This window comes from Eschrichtius robustus, chromosome 3 (genome assembly GCF_028021215.1).
Source record: "Eschrichtius robustus isolate mEscRob2 chromosome 3, mEscRob2.pri, whole genome shotgun sequence".
NCBI lineage: Eukaryota > Metazoa > Chordata > Mammalia > Artiodactyla > Eschrichtiidae > Eschrichtius > Eschrichtius robustus.
In genome coordinates this window covers 144,780,109-144,798,163 of record NC_090826.1, presented here as the reverse complement: position 1 = coordinate 144,798,163, position 18,055 = coordinate 144,780,109, and the positions used below count along the sequence as shown (strand labels likewise).

General features: G+C 38.8%; 1 protein-coding gene across 6 annotated transcripts in view; it reads right to left on the bottom strand.

The window, feature by feature from the left end:
- HMCN1 (hemicentin 1) overlaps positions 1-18,055 on the bottom strand; it is a 529,724-nt gene that overhangs the window by 177,687 nt on the left and 333,982 nt on the right. For all 6 annotated transcript variants that reach the window (XM_068541417.1, XM_068541420.1, XM_068541418.1 and 3 more), the window contains exons 42-46: positions 16,790-16,886; positions 5,919-6,041; positions 5,001-5,162; positions 2,705-2,986; positions 75-242 (exon numbers count right to left, since the gene is read on the bottom strand). In XM_068541417.1, the coding sequence (XP_068397518.1) occupies positions 75-242; positions 2,705-2,986; positions 5,001-5,162; positions 5,919-6,041; positions 16,790-16,886 (832 nt within the window). The remainder of the gene's footprint in view (positions 1-74; positions 243-2,704; positions 2,987-5,000; positions 5,163-5,918; positions 6,042-16,789; positions 16,887-18,055) is intronic.

Below are 18,055 nucleotides of genomic sequence, written 5' to 3'. Positions count from 1 at the left end.
GTTATGAGAAATTAAGGAGAAGCTGTGGCCACAGGAAGCTAATCAGATTACCAGGCTACAAGAATTTCTAATACCTGAGAGAATTCTCAGAGAACTGCTAAAGTTGACAGGCCACCCATCTTTAAGCCAGGCAATTGAAGGCAGGGGAATTCCTGCAGCTTCACAAGTTAGGGACACTGAGTTTTTTTCCACCACACTGATATTTTCAGGTGTCCTGTGGTTTCCTATGATGCTTGGAGGTGCTGTAAGACAAAACAAAACAAACAAGAAATGGAAAGGAGGGTGGCTAGTACGTAACAAACACCAAATTCTAAACAGCTTATTCTTAAAAATAAGGCTTCCATTTTCTAGTCAACAGTAAGCAAAATAAGCAGTCACAACAATAAGATGATGATGATGATGATGATGACGATGACGACGACGACAACACTCCTGGAAGTAAAATGTCGCTTCTTTCTCACTAATAGCAACATATGACTTTTTTTTTTAAAAAAAAAATTTATTTATTTTATTTATTTATTTTTGGCTGTGTTGGGTCTTAGTTGCAGCACTCGGGCTCTTCGTTGCAGCATGCGAGCTTCTCCCTAGTTGTGGCGTGCGGGATTTCTCTCTCTAGTTTTGGTGCGCGGGCTCCAGGGTATGTGGGCTCTGTAGTTGTGGTGCGCGGGCTCCAGAGCACGTGGGCTCTGTAGTTTGCGGCATGTGGGCTTCTCTAGTTGAGGTGCTAGGCTCAGTAGTTGTGGCGCGTGGGCTTAGTTGTCCCACGGCATGTGGGATCTTAGTTCCCTGACCAGGGATCAAACCTGCATCTGCTGCATTGGAAGGTGGATTCTTTACCACTGGACCACCAGGGAAGTCCCCAAATGACTTTCATATTGTTATTCTAATAGTGGTGAATGATTTTCTGTGAGTCACTCATCTTTTCTGGTAATATGGATTCATGACTTTCTTATACGCAGAATTTTCTAACAAATAATTCTAGTATTAAAAATTAAAAACAATCAAACAAATTAGAAGCTCAAAACCTCGTGAAACACACCAGCTTTCATGTTATCTATACTAACCGCATTTTTGTTCCTTGGGCTAGTTGTTTCCTTGCTGGTTTTTTCCTTATTTTCACCCCAATCCAGCTCATGGAGACAAATGTGGTTTCAACTAGAATAGGAGCAGTAGAGTTGATGGGACTTAGTGACACCGGATGTGAGAAAAAGAGGAGTCAAGGATGATTCCTGGGTGTTTTCCTTGCTCAATCACATTAGGGGGTGGGATTGGCACAATCACCCATGAGAGAGTGTGGATAGAGAAGCAGGTATTGCCCATTTCAGAGCCTTGGGGCATTCTAACACTACAGGCTGGAAGAGTAGGGGGAAACAATAAGAGAGGTTGAGAGGAAGGAGTTGGCTGAGAGTTAGAGAACAACCGAGAGGGGCAGGAGTGGGGCAGTTCCAGAAGCCTAGAAAAGACATGAGTGACCAGCTCCTCGGGGTCAAATATGCCTTGTGAATGCAAAAATGTGAGACACACAAAGTGGGTTGAGAAGACGGGTTTGGGCAATGAGCAGAGTAGAATCAGGATAGTCTGAGGATAAGAGTGACAAGTCACATTGACCCAACAGGCCTGGACAAGTGCAAGGGCTGGGTCAGAGGAGAACCAGTGTTAAAACCCAATTAAGCCAGCACTGGAACATAGATAAAACAAGGCTACACAGAGGCCTTGAGTGCCTCTATGTCCCTCATTAGCCCCATGGAAAGTTACCCCTCCATCATGTTTTCCTCCTGCACAGAGAAGGGCCAGTGACACCCTCCACTTTCAATGGTCTTGCAGAATTGAAGTACATGGAAGATTGAGCCAACTGGAATTTAGCATAATCTGAGACCTTGATTTCTCAACATCAGTCTTGCCTAGGAAATTTTATGACAGAAATTCTTGTTAATACAACTAACCTAAATGTCCCTCCCTAGAGAACTGATCAAATAAAGTATGAAACATTCAAATAATGAAATAGTAAGCACCTGTTAAAAAGAATGAAAAAACCACAATCTAACAAAACGATACATAGGACTGATTCCTTTTCAGTCTTTAGCTTTGGTTTACACATTGGCTGCAAACTACAAGATATTAATACGGGACTTTGTGCATGTTCTAACTGGATTTAAGTTACAAGACCATGTCTATTAGATTTACCATTGTTTCTATAGATTTTAAAAATGCAATTCAAATTGTATGCATACAAATAGGTGTCCTTGAGTACCTGTATGTTTGGTCCATTCCTATGGACACTTACTGCTCATTACTTAGAATTTTAAAGCTGACTTCAGCACAACTTATGCCCATCTGATGCTCAGTCAGTAAGCTCTAAGGAACCTAGACTTACACTAGCCAAGTCAGCTAATGTGGAAAACACAGAATCATGGAATATTACTTGGGACAGCACTGGATCAAAAGTACTTGAAGAAGATAATTATCTACTTTACTATGTGCTTTCCTAAAAGAATATCCAATATATGCTTATTTCACCAAGGTAAGATATGGAAGGTCAGGCATAGTAGGATGAGTGATGAGACTGATCTAAAGAAGTGGTGCAAATGTAGAAAATAATCGACTATAAATAAAAGACTCAACACTTGAGGCCTATATCTCCCATCCAGGAGGCTATAGATTATATCAGCCAGTGAATAGACCTATTGAGCCTGTTTATACTTACTGTGTACACTTAAGTCATATTTTCTGTCAGTCATTCCTGCTATATTCACAGCAACACACACATAACGGCCTGTGTCAGACACGTGGACATTCTTCAGCTGAAGGATATGACCTTCATCCGTTACTTCCATTCCCCTTCCCTTAGTCAAAGGGCGGCCCTCTTTCATCCAGGTCACTGTCGGTTGAGGAATACCCTCCACCTCACACTCTAAGGAAATGCTCTTCCCTCGAGTTACGATGATTTCAGTAGGGTGGTTGCCACTGTTGGCTATAGTTGGTCGAACTGGGAAAAAAAAAGAAAAGAATAGGAAATGTTCGCCTTAAAGTCTTATATAAGAATTTTCATCAGGCAAAGTTAAATTCTTTTTCTGAAAGAAAATGTTTTATTGTTTCTTGTGGTCATACAAGCAGTACAAATTTACAGCAAAACAAAAATCACGAAATTCAGAAAAGTATAAAGGTCACTCACCGTGCTATAATCGAATATACCCACTGAAAACATTTAGGTCTTCATGAAACCAACCATTACAAAATGAAATTAAAGAAAACCTACTAAGCACAATAACATAAAAACAAATATCTAGGAATAATATGACAAAACACACTAAATTCATTTTTGATGTCAAAAAATTAGCTACTAAAGAAAAGACCCAGGACTAATAGACATGGCATTGCTGTACTGAGAGGTAGAATTCTTCTCCAATGTACCTAAATGGGTTCATAACTAAAATAAAGCTATCAATATAGTAAGGAAAGAATACTGCATTAGCTACTTTCCCTGCTTTTGAGAAGTTATACAACTATTTGAATTATCATTTGTAGCTCTAACCCAGGGAAGTCTTCTAGTACTAATTTTAAAGTAGATATGACAGCCTAGCTCATGACCTAACGTCTGTTACCAATTCCTTTCCTCCTTTCACTAGAGGAGTTGGAAAAGCTGAGACTTTCTAAGTCTTCTTTGGAAACTGAGGTGACCTCACGAATCACTGTAGACCTAAAAAGTCTAAATGGAGGTCTGCTGGCGGGGGTGAGGTGAGGGGGCGGGTTTGGGAAATTTTTTGCTCTCCTGCTAAAAGAGAAAGATACCATTCCTTCCCCTTCCCACACTGCCTTCAATGTGGACTTGAAACTACAAATGCAGCAACCATCTTGAGATAACAAAGGCAGGACCAGGAGGATCCTAGATCTCCTGTCCTGATAAGAGTAAGGTGCTGACCAACTCCAGTGACTGCCAGCCTCAGGCTTCTCCTTATGTGAGAAAATAAACCTCTATTTGTTTAAGCCACTGATGGCCAGGGATTCTGTAAATTTATAGCTAAATTCACCTAGTGGATACTGATTCCAAGAAAGAAGATTAAACCAACTCAAATACACATGTGTGTGGGAAAGAAAATGGACCAGTGTTAGTAATCCTGTGTTCCAGGGCCAATCCTGTCACATACAAGCCATGTGACCTCAGCTGGTCATGGAAACTTCTCTGGGCTTAAGTTTCCACATACATTTTTGAGGCAATATTTTTGTCTCATACCACAGCTATGTAAAGGTTAAATGAGGTAATGTAAATATTTTAAATACTTTAGAATCTTATATAAATTAAATATTCTTTACGATGAGATATTTTTACATATTGTAAATATACCCTATGGTGCAAGGCCATCTTCTCCATTCCGCACATACACTATCCTGCCCCCCAAAACTTACAGGCACATTGATATATCTGCCAGCAGCAAGCTGATGCAGATGTTCAGCTGTATTACTGAATAAATAACAGCTAGAAATAAGTAATTACTCTCTTTATTATGTCAGCACAATTAAAATTTGTGGGTCTTATGAAAGGTATAGTTGTCCCTGGGTATCCACAGGGGACTGGTTCCAGGACGCCCTCAGATACCAAAATGCTCAAGTCCATTCTATATAAAATGGCACAGTATTTCCATATAACCTATGTACATTCTCCCTTATACTTTAAATCATCACTAGATTAGTTATAATACTTAATACAATGTAAATACTGTGTAAATAGTTGTAAATACAATGTAAATGCTATGTAAACAGTTGTCTGGTGTGTGGGAATTCAATTTTTGCTTTTTGTAACTTTTTGGATTTTTTAAAAATATTTTTCAATCTGCACTTGGTTGAATCCATGGACGAAGAATCTGTGGATATGGAGGGACAACTGCATACTATAACCATACTACTTTGAATGACTCTTAAAGATATGAAGAAAAAGTAAAAGGGAAGGATGGAGAGGTTTTTTAAAAAAAATTGTGTCAAAGCCTGGCTAACTAATAACTTACTGTAAACTTGCAGACTGTAGTCTTTCTTTGCTGTTCCAGCAACATTTGATGCCACACAGGTATAGAGCCCTGCATCAGATTCTTCTGCAATTGAAATCTGCAACTGCCTGCCTCCAGATAAAGTTCTGACTCGCCCTGCAGAATCAGCCAGCACTGGGGAGCCTGCAAAGAAAACCAAGTGGCAGAATGTGAAGCATAAATTAAGGCGTTTTGTGTATATACTCTAATGAGTATATATACATATTTATTTACTTCCTAGTTCACATACTTAAAAGGCAGAGGACACTGTATAATAATCTATGCAAAAAGGAGGAGGAGGAAGATGAAGAGAAGACTATCTTCTGCAAATTTTTCTTTCAATCAATATTGCATTTAAAAGAAAACATACTTAGTAAAACAAAATAAAATCTTTAAGTAAAACAAAAATTATTTTTTAGATCAGCTAAAAATTTAGATAATCTGATACTTAATGGAAACAGATATTTGTTGATGAATAACTAAAAATCTGTTCAACTGCAGAATTCAATCTTAACATACATTACAAAACTGTCACAAATACAGCAAAAATGTTTACTTTAAAAAAAGAGAAAAATTTTAAACCTATTTTAAAGAAGAAATAAATAGTTCATTGAATGGTGGATTCTTGATCATTATAGCTGCCCTACCATACATTTGATTAAAAAAGAGTTAATGGAGAAAATTAATTTCTTCTTGGGAGCAGTGAGTCTCAAAACTGACAATTTTCAGGTTGATACTGTAGAAGTATTGCATATGGCACATTTAACACAAAGCAGTTCTGCTGTCTAGTATTTTCGTGTGCAAACCGTAAGAAAGTTTGTTGGCATGTTTCTCAAACAAAATATAAATTCACTTAATATTTATATTTAATGTTATAAATGTCAAAGGATGAAAACTGACCTTTCTTCTTCCAAATGAGATTTGGGGGTGGAATACCACTTGATTCACACAATAGACTAGTAAGATGCCCTTCAATGACTGTAAGTTGAGCAAGTTCATCAGAACCATAAATATTCGGTGGTACTGAAAGATTAAAAAAAGGAAAAATACTATTTTACCCTCAAATATAAAATTTCCCTAACACTTTGCATGTAAAAATAAAAAAGGTTCCCACTCAAATGGTACAAGTAAATAATTTAGCACTTGAGGTTGACATATCAACACCACATTAAAAGTCAACTGTAAGACCTAGAATAAATACCTAATAGCAGACTTCCCATTTTCACAGATAGAAACTTAATTATCAAAATACTCAGAGTGATATAAAAAGGAGATACAGTCTAGATATTTAGACATCTTGCACCAAAAGAAATGATGACACTTACCAAATTTAAATTTAACCCAGTCATTTGTGCCTCTCCAGCTTTGATATCTCAGATGTTGAACAGAATAGAAAGACATCAGGCATATAACATATAGTAAAGAACAGAGGTAAGGAATTTGATCTGAGAAACAGACATGCTACCTATCCTAGACTGCACAGTCTGCATTCCCCCATTGATCTCCAGCTTCTCCTTGGAACCCTCAAAGTGAATTCTGCCTACCCACACTTTACTCAAAGAGGCTGAGTCTGCATTTGCTGGTTGAACTCTCCCTTGGGACACTTTCCTGGCTGCAGTATTATCACGTGATAGATGCTTATTCTCCCAAGCTCCTGGGAGTTGAGGAGTGGGAGAATCCTCCCCACCTCCAATGCTGCTTCCAGCCATTGTTCAAGCACCCCCATGAAAGTCTCAATTCTTTTGAGGCTCATGTCACCCATTTACTTCTTTTTTCTTATCACCATCTGTGAACCTGTCATTCTTTCTCCATTCACTGAACAATTTGGTACTTGTTTTTATCCTTTCTCTTGACATGAAGACCTGCCACATTCTGTATGAACTCAAAATCCACACGTCTAAACACCTGGCTACTCAGTTCCTTGATCTGCTCATCCTGTTCTCCATCAGAGGCCATACCGTTTTCACCATCTAGAACATTTCTCCTATTAATTTATAAATATAGGCCACTTTCTGACAACTGCTCTATCCTTATAGCTCTTTCACTCAACTATTCCCAATTCTCAATTCAATGACCTAATTGAATCTCAAGTCCTTAAACCTCTCAGAAGCCTCCCAACCTAGCTGCTTACTCTTTTATTTACCAACTTCACTATCCAACTTAGATTTCATGATCAGTAATTTCAGCTAGTCCTCTGCCAATATTTTCAACTGCCTGGCACCATTGCTCTTCCTATTTGGCAATACTTTTACTTGGGATGAATCCTATAGTTTACTCTGTCATCACCTATCCCACAGATGAAAATTCTACAGAAGAAAATGACAACTACACAAATTGCCACCACTATAAATTCATGATCTCCAACCCAAACTCCACCTCCTCTACTCCCATGGCTTCCATTAATACAAACACTTGCAAATCTGTACCTGTAATGCAGATACTCTCTGAGATCTGGACTTCTATATCTGACTACTTAACATCTCATCTTGGATGCCTTAGAGGCACTGTCAAACTCAACTTGCCCCAAACTGAACTCAGTAACCAGTGTCACTGTCTTTCTTCTTAAGCTCTCTATGCCTACATGTGGCATAGTACCTAGAACACAGAGTCACACTATAAATAATTTTTGAGGGCTCAATTTTCTCTCCCCTATCATTCATTCGTACACTGCCTGCGACCTGCTTTCCTCTTTAAGAGGCATTGGTCTACTCAGTTGTAAAGTACACTTTGTATTTTATGTCTCATTTGGCTTCTCTGCAATGTGTGCCATTATTCATTCATTCACTCATCTATCTAACCACGTCCAACTTATTTGTTGTCCGTGTTCTTCTTCTGGGAACACCATTGTCCTTAGTTTTCATGACACAAGCTTTGCCCAGTTTTCCTCCTCCCTCTTTGACTGTTCCTTCTCAGTTTCCCATTTGGGGGTCTCTTTTTCTGTCTCCCTTCTTATGTGATATGTGAGGGTCATTCTATACAGTACTCTTTTGTACACATTCTTCTTATTCTCGCTAAGGGATCTCAACTACTACGTATACACTCATGTCTCTAACCTCACATTTTCAACTGTTATCTCTTTCTCCTGAGCTATAGGCTCATAATTCTGATGGCATAGAGGACAGCTTCATATGAACGGTCTACAGGTATCTCTAATACAGCATTTTAAAAAGGAATTCTTCACCTCACTTTCTAATTGATCATCACTCCAAATTTTTCTTTTTCTTTTCTTTTTTTTTTTTCAACCTTTACTTGATAAGACTCAGCTCAGTGTTGTCCATATTGGGAGTTATATGAATATTTTCCCCATTTGAAAGAAATGAGAAGAGAAGGGAAAGAAAGGAAATATGAAGGGAGAAAAAGGATGGAAGGAGGTAGGAACAGAAGTGAATGATAACATAACAAATATATAGCAAATATAAATGTACTGCATAGTAAATTTTGTCGTTTAAAAGTAAATCCTGAGGGTCTGGGCAAGATGGCGGAAGAGTAAGACGCGGAGATCACCTTCCTTCCCACAGATACAGTAGAAATATATCTACACGTGGAACTGCTCCTACAGAACACCCACTGAATGCCGGCAGAAGACGTCAGACCTCCCAAAAGGCAAGAAAATCCCCACGTACTTGGGTAGGGCAAAAGAAAAAAGAAATAACACAGGCAAAAGAATAGGGACGGGACCTGCACCAGCGGGAGGGAGCTGTGAAGGAGGAAAGGTTTCCACACACTAGGAAGCCCCTTCGCAGGCAGAGACTGCGGGTGGCGGAGGGGGGAAGCTTCGGAGCCACGGAGCAGAGCGCAGCCACAGGGGTGCGGGGGGCAAAGCGGAGAGATTCCCGCACAGAGGCTTGGCGCCGAGCAGCACTCACCAGCCCGAGAGGCTTGTCTGCTCACCTGCCGGGGCGGGCGGGGGCTGGGAGCTGAGGCTCGGGCTTCGGTCGGATTGCAGGGAGAGGACTGGAGTTGGCGGCGTGAGCACAGCCTGAAGGGGTTAGTGCGCCACAGCTAGCCGGGAGGGAGTCCGGGAAAATGTCTGCAGCTGCTGAAGAGGCAAGAGACTTTTTCTTGCCTCTTTGTTTCGCGGCGCGCAAGGAGAGGGGATTCAGAGCACCGCCTAAACGAACTCTAGAGACGGGCGCAAGCCGCGGCTATCAGCGCGGACCCCAGAGACGGGCGCGAGCCACGGCTATCAGCGCGGACCCCAGAGACAGGTGCAGGCCGCGGTTATCAGCGCGGACCCCAGAGACGGGCAGGAGACGCTAAGGTTGCTGCTGCAGCCACCAAGAAGCCTGTGTGCAAGCACAGGTCACTATCCACACCTCCCCTCCCGGGAGTCGGTGCAGCCCGCCACTGCCAGGGTCCCGTGATCCGGGGACAACTTCCCCGGGAGAACGCACGGCGCGCCTCAGGCTGCTGCAACGTCATGCCGGCCTCTACCGCCGCAGGCTCGCCCCGCATCCGTACCCCTCCCTCCCCCCGGCCTGAGTGAGCCAGAGCCCCCGAATCAGCTGCTCCTTTAACCCCGTTCTGTCTGGGCGGGGAACAGACGCTCTCAGGCGACCTACATGCAGAGGCGGGTCCAAATCCAAAGCTGAAACCCGGGAGCTGTACGAACAAAGAAGAGGAAGGGAAATCTCTCCCAGCAGCCTCAGAAGCAGCAGATTAAAGCTCCACAAACAACTTGATGTGCCTGCATCTGTTGAATACCTGAATAGACAACGAATCATCCCAAATTCAGGAGGTGGAGTTTGGGAGCAGGATATATTAATTTTTCCCCTTTTCCTTTTTTAGTGAGTGTATATGTGTATGCTTCTGGGCGAGATTTTGTCTGTATAGCTTTGCTTTTACCATTAGTCTTAGGGTTAGGTCCGTCCGTTTTTTTTTTTGTTTTTTTTTTTTTTTACTTAAAAAAAAATTTTTTTTTCCTAATAAATGTGTTCTCAATAATTTTTTCCGTATTTTCTATTTTTAAAAATTTAAAAAAAAAATTTTAAATAAGTTTTTTCATATTTTTTATTTTAAGAAATTAAAAATTTTTTTCCTAATAATTTTTTCTTATTGTCTATTATAAAAAATTAATAAATCTATTTTCAAAAATTAAAAAAAAATTTTTCTTAATAAATTTATTCTTAATAATTTTTTCCCTATTTTTTATTATAATAGCTTTATTTTATTTTATTTTATCCTCTTTCTTTCTTTCTTTCTTTCTTTCTATTTTTTCTCCCTTTTATTCTGAGCCGTGTGGATGAAAGGCTCTTGGTACTCCAGCCAGGCATCAGGGCCGTGCCTCTGAGGTGGGAGAGCCAACTTCAGGACACTGGTCCACAAGAGACCTCCCAGCTTCACGTAATACCAAACGGTGAAAATCTGTCAGAGATCTCCATCTCAACATCAAGATCCAGCTTCACTCAACGACCAGCAAGCTACAGTGCTGGACACCCTATGCCAAACAACTAGCAAGACAGGAACACAGCCCCATCCATTAGCAGAGAGGCTGCCTAAAATCATAATAAGGCCACAGACACCCCAAAACACACCACCAGACGTGGACGTGCCCACCAGGAAGACAAGATCCAACCTCATCCACCAGAACACAGGCACTAGTCCCCTCCACCAGGAAGCCTACACAACCCACTGAACCAACCTTAGCCACTGGGGACAGATACCAAAACAACGGGAACTACAAACCTGCAGCTTGCGAAAAGGAGACCCCAAACACAGTAAGTTAAGCAAAATGAGAAGACAGAAAAACACACAGCAGATGAAGGAGCAGGGTCAAAACACACCAGACCTAACAAATGAAGAGGAAATAGGTAGTCTACCTGAAAAAGAATTCAGAATAATGATAGTAAGGATGATCCAAAATCTTGGAAATAGAATAGACAAAATGCAAGAAACATTTAACAAGGACGTAGAAGAACTAAAGAGGAACCAAGCAACGATGAAAAACACAATAAATGAAATTAAAAATACTCTAGACGGGATCAATAGCAGAATAAATGAGGCAGAAGAACGGATATGTGACCTGGAAGATAAAATAGTGGAAATAATTAGTGCAGAGCAGAATAAAGAAAAAAGAATGAAAAGAACTGAGGACAGTCTCAGAGACCTCTGGGACAACATTAAACGCACCAACATTCGAATCATAGGGGTCCCAGAAGAAGAAGAGAAAAAGAAAAGGACTGAGAAAATATTTGAAGAGATTATAGATGAAAACTTCCCTAATATGGGAAAGGAATTAGTTAATCAAGTCCTGGAAGCACAGAGAGTCCCATACAGGATAAATCCAAGGAGAAACACGCCAAGACACATATTCATCAAACTATCAAAAATTAAATATAAAGAAAACATATTAAAAGCAGCAAGGGAAAAGCAACAAATAACACACAAGGGAATCCCCATAAGGTTAACAGCTGATCTTTCAGCAGAAACTCTGCAAGCCAGAAGGGAGTGGCAGGACATACTTAAAGTGATGAAGGAGAAAAAACTACAACCAAGGTTACTCTACCCAGCAAGGATCTCATTCAGATTTGATGGAGAAATTAAAACCTTTACAGACAAGCAAAAGCTGAGAGAGATCAGCACCACCAAACCAGCTTTACAACGAATGCTAAAGGAACTTCTCTAGGCAAGAAACACAAGAGAAGGAAAACATCTACAATAACAAACCCAAAACATTTAAGAAAATGGGAATAGGAACATACATATCGATAATTACCTTAAATGTAAATGGATTAAATGCTCCCACCAAAAGACACAGGCTGGCTGAATGGATACAAAAACAAGACCCATATATATGCTGTCTACAAGAGACCCACTTCAGACCTAGAGACGCATACAGACTGAAAGTGAGGGGATGGAGAAAGATATTCCATGCAAATGGAAATCAAAAGAAAGCTGGAGTAGCAATTCTCATATCAGACAAAAGAGATTTTGAAATAAAGACTATTACAAGAGACAAAGAAGGACACTATATAATGATCAAGGGATCAATCCAAGAGGAAGGTATAACAACTGTAAATATTTATGCACCCAACATAGGAGCACCTCAATACATAAGGCAAATACTAACAGCCATAAAAGGGGAAATCGACAGCAACACAATCATACTAGGGGACTTTAACACCCCACTTTCACCAATGGACAGATCATCCAAAATGAAAATAAATAAGGAAACACAAGCTTTAAATGATACATTAAACAAGATGGACTTAATTGATATTTATAGGACATTCCACCCAAAAACAACAGAATACACATTTTTCTCAAGTGCTCATGGAACATTCTCCAGGAGAGATCATATCTTGGGTCACAAATCAAGCCTTGCTAAATTTAAGAAAATTGAAATCGTATCAAGTATCTTTTCCGACCACAACGCTATGAGACTAGAGATCAATTACAGGAAAAGATCTGTAAAAAATACAAACACATGGAGGCTACACAATACACTACTTAATAACGAAGTGATCACTGAAGAAATCAAAGGGGAAATCAAAAAACACCTAGAAACAAATGACAATGGAGACACGACGACCCAAAACCTATGGGATGCAGCAAAAGCAGTTCTAAGAGGGAAGTTTATAGCAATACAAGCCTACATCAAGAAACAGGAAACATCCTGAATAAACAACCTAAACTTGCACCTAAAGCAGTTAGAGAAAGAAGAACAAAAAAACCCCAAAGATAGCAGAAGGAAAGAAATCATAAAGATCAGATCAGAAATAAATGAAAAAGAAATGAAGGAAACAATAGCAAAAATCAATGAAACTAAAAGCTGGTTCTTTGAGAAGATAAACAAATTTGATAAACCATTAGCCAGACTCATCAAGAGGAAAAGGGAGAAGACTCAAATCAATAGAATTAGAAATGAAAAAGGAGAAGTAACCACTGACACTGCAGAAATACAAACGATCATGAGAGATTACTACAAGCAACTCTATGCCAATAAAGTGGACAACCTGGAAGAAATGGACAGATTCTTAGAAATGCACAACCTGCCGAGACTGAACCAGGAAGAAATAGAAAATATGAACAGACCAATCACAAGCACTGAAACTGAAACTGTGATTAAAAATCTTCCAACAAACAAAAGCCCAGGACCAGATGGCTTCACAGGTGAATTCTACCAAACATTTAGAGAAGAGCTAACACCTATCCTTCTCAAACTCTTCCAAAATATTGCAGAGGGAGGAATACTCCCCAACTCATTCTACGAGGCCACCATCACCCTGATACCAAAACCGGACAAAGATGTCACAAAGAAAGAAAACTACAGGCCAATATCACTGATGAACATAGATGCAAAAATCCTCAACAAAATACTAGCAAAGAGAATCCAACAGCACATTAAAAGGATTATACACCATGATCAAGTGGGGTTTATTCCAGGAATGCAAGGATTCTTCAATATACGCAAATCAATCAACGTGATACACCATATTAACAAATTGAAGGAGAAAAACCATATGATCATCTCAATAGATGCAGAGAAAGCTTTCAACAAAATTCAACACCCATTTATGATAAAAGCCCTGCAGAAAGTAGGCACAGAGGGAACTTTCCTCAACATAATAAAGGCCATATATGACAAACCCACAGCCAACATTGTCCTCAATGGTGAAAAACTGAAACCCTTTCCACTAAGATCAGGAACAAGACAAGGTTGCCCACTCTCACCACTATTATTCAACATAGTTTTGGAAGTGTTAGCCACAGCAATCAGAGAGAAAAAGAAATAAAAGGAATCCAAATTGGAAAAGAAGAAGTAAAGCTGTCACTGTTTGCAGATGACATGATACTATACATAGAGAATCCTAAAGATGCTACCAGAAAACTCCTAGAGCTAATCAATGAATTTGGTAAAGTAGCAGGATACAAAATTAATGCACAGAAATCTCTTGCATTCCTATATACTAATGATGAAAAATCGGAAAGTGAAATTAAGAAAACACTCCCGTTTACCATTGCAACAAAAAGAATAGAATATCTAGGAATAAACCTACCTAAGTAGACAAAAGACTTGTATGCAGAAAATTATAGGACACTGATGAAAGAAATTAAAGATGATAGAAATAGATGGAGAGATATACCATGTTCTTGGATTGGAAGAATCAACATTGTGAAAATGACTCTACTACCCAAAGCAATCTACAGATTCAATGCAATCCCTATCAAACTACCACTGGCATTTTTCACAGAACTAGAACAAAAAATTTCACAATTTGTATGGAAACACAAAAGACCCCGAATAGCCAAAGCAATCTTGAGAACGAAAAATGGAGCTGGAGGAATCAGGCTCCCTGCCTTCAGACTATATTACAAAGCTACAGTAATCAAGACAGTTTGGTACTGGCACAAAAACAGAAACATAGATCAATGGAACAGGATAGAAAGCCCAGAGATAAACCCACGAACATATGGTCACCTTATCTTTGGTAAAGGAGGCAAGCATATACAGTGGAGAAAAGACAGCCTCTTCAATAAGTGGTGCTGGGAAAATTGGACAGCTACATGTAAAAGAATGAAATTAGAACACTCCCTGACACCATACACAAAAATAAACTCAAAATGGATTAAAGACCTAAGTGTAAGGCCAGACACTATCAAACTCTTAGAGGAAAACATAGGCAGAACACTCTATGACATACATCACAGCAAGATCCTTTTTGACCCACCTCCTAGAGAAATGGAAATAAAAACACAAATAAACAAATGGGACCTAATGAAACTTAAAAGCTTTTGCACAGCAAAGGAAACCATAAACAAGACCAAAAGACAACCCTCAGAATGGGAGAAAATATTTGCAAATGAAGCAACTGACAAAGGATTAATCTCCAAGATTTACAAGCAGCTCATGCAGCTCAATAACAAAAAAACAAACAACCCAATCCAAAAATGGGCAGAAGACCTAAATAGACATTTCTCCAAAGAAGATATACAGATTGCCAACAGACACATGAAAGAATGCTCAACATCAATCATTAATCATTAGAGAAATGCAAATCAAAACTACAATGAGGTATCATCTCACACCGGTCAGAATGGCCATCATCAAAAAATCTAGAAACAATAAATGCTGGAGAGGGTGTGGAGAAAAGGGAACACTCTTGCACTGTTGGTGGGAATGTAAATTGATACAGCCACTATGGAGAACAGTATGGAGGTTCCTTAAAAAACTAAAAATAGAACTACCATACGACCCAGCAATCCCACTACTGGGCATGTACCCTGAGAAAACCATAATTCAAAAAGAGTCATGTACCAAAATGTTCATTGCAGCTCTATTTACCATAGCCAGGACATGGAAGCAACCTAAGTGTCCATCTTCGGATGAATGGATAAAGAAGATGTGGCACATATATACAATGGAATATTACTCAGCCATAAAAAGAAATGAAATGGAGGTATTTGTAATGAGGTGGATGGAGTTAGAGTCTGTCATACAGAGTGAAGTAAGTCAGAAAGAGAAAAACAAATACAGTATGCTAACACATATATATGGAATCTAAGGAAAAAAAAAAAAAGGTCATGAAGAACCTAGTGGCAAGACGGGAATAAAGACACAGACCTACTAGAGAATGGACTTGAGGATATGGGAAGGGGGAGGGGTGAGATGTGACAGGGCAAGAGAGTGTCATGGACATATATACACTACCAAATGTAAAATAGATAGCTAGTGGGAAGCAGCCGCATAGCACAGGGAGATCAGCTCGGTGCTTTGTGATCACCTAGAGGGGTGGGATAGGGAGGGTGGGAGGGAGGGAGATGCAAGAGGGAAGAGATACGGGAACATATGTATATGTATAACTGATTCACTTTGTTATAAAGCAGAAACTAACACACCATTGTTGAGCAATTATACTTCAATAAAGATGTTTAAAAAAAAAAAAAAGTAAATCCTTTTACAGGTGAATGATAATATTTCTTACAATTTTTCTCAAGATTTTTTTATAATGATAATAATGATTTATAATTAACAAGTCATTTTATACATAAAATATTTATTCTCCATTGGAATTAGATTACTTCCTCTACCTATATTTATTTTAAAATGTGTTTTTGAATTAACTTTTATAATCAAAGGTAAATGTCAGGTTATTATCTCAAAAATTAAAGTTTAAACAAATACAATCAAAATTAAGAGAGCTTAATATGTTATAAATGAATTTAAAGAAGTACTTAAAATAAAGGTGAATATGTAGGAAATGGGAACACTTTTAAACATAGTGTAACAGACAACTACAGTGATATAAAAGTTGTGACTATTCCTAAGAATTATCTTAATTAGTAACGGTAAAACTTCAAGCGAGAATAGCTTTGCACATTCATCAGCGGAGTAATCCCATCTCCCACCCACAAGTGCATGTGTTCTCTTTCTCTCACACAAATATAATTCACATACACAATTTAGCCTTTTGATTTATTTTCAATTGACCAACACACTCTCTGTTCATGGAGAACACTCAATCATTAGAGGATCTCAGTTGTAGAAGCTAAAAGGCATATTAATCAGGCAGGAGAGCAGAACTGTTCTACATCAAAGTTACAGTGACCAACATGTTTAGGTTCAGGAAATCTGTCTAGTTGCTCTTGAATTAATTATATAAGCTGATATTCAGGACAGTTCAGCATCATTTAAACATATTAATTAGTGTCCATGTCTGTATTATGATCAATTTTAGTTATGTGGTTGGTTATTTTAAGAACTGGCACAAAGAATCAAAGATTAAACCACAAGCTGTATCATTTGCTTTACAGGGGCTGATCCCACTTACCCCAAATGTTGACATTGTAGTTTTTCTCAGTTTTTCCAGCAACATTTGTTGCCTCACAAGTGTAACGACCACTATCTTGAACCTGAGCATCTTCAATCTGAAAACAAAATCATGCTTTGAAACCACAGTTTCTATTTCGTAAGTAATTGGGGTTTTTCTATTAATGTTATTTGTGATCTCTGATTTTTCATTTCTGTTCTGAAGGTTTTCAAACATATAAAAAATAGAGGGAACAGTAAAATGGATGGCTATATGCCCATCACCCACATTCAACACTTATCAAGATTCAGCAATTCTCATTTATGTCATACCTTATTTGAATCTCATTAATTTTACTGGTTGAAGGTCTAGAAAGGCCTTTTAAATATGATTCAGATAAAATAAGAAAAAAATCACAACTAATTCCTGAATATGTTATTCAGGGCTTTAAATATACAATCTTTCCATGCCCAGGTCCTTGTTCAGTAAAATAATACCCATACTATTAATTTATTATGTCTTCTCCCATATTGGGTTTGTAAGCTTCTTCAAGCCAGGTATTATACTCAATTAGTCTCAATCTCCTAATACCCAGTTTGATGCTTGGTAGATAACTGAATACCATTAAATACTTTCCGTATATTTATCTGCAACATACATTAATACCCATTTATCATTTATTCATAGACCTTTCAGCAGTTATTGAGAATCTTGTACCAGGTACTATAGGTAGAAGATACAAAGAAGTATGGTGTAATATATTATTTCTGACTTGAGTTTTCAATCTAGTTGAGAATATAATGTATGTGAACATAAAAAAAGAGTTTAATAATAAACAAGGTATAAATAAAAATATAAGATAATCTAAGAGGTACAACAAACAGTATGGAATTGCTAAAAGCTTTGAAATCAATTGCTAAAACGTTCAAAAGAGTATCATTGGAGTTGGAGTTATCATTAAAAGTATTTAGTACAGCAGGGGTACACTAGAAGTTTTCATTTCCATGAGGTCTTCTCCCTATGTTCCTTCCTATGGACCCAAACATTCCAGGGTGCCTGGCTAGCCTCAGTGGTGGAGACTCAGTGGATCCTAGGATTTCTTCACCATCACCTCCCTCCTGGCTTCCCAACTCTATTGGGATCTGTGCTCTGAAGAAATGAACTTCTCTACTCACTAAAATTTGCTAGAAGAGTTCTAAGCATGTATAGCTCTCCCCTAGCAGGGCTGGGACCTGTGGTTTATACAGTCATCTCCCTCTATCATTCAGTCAGAGCTGAGGTTTGAGA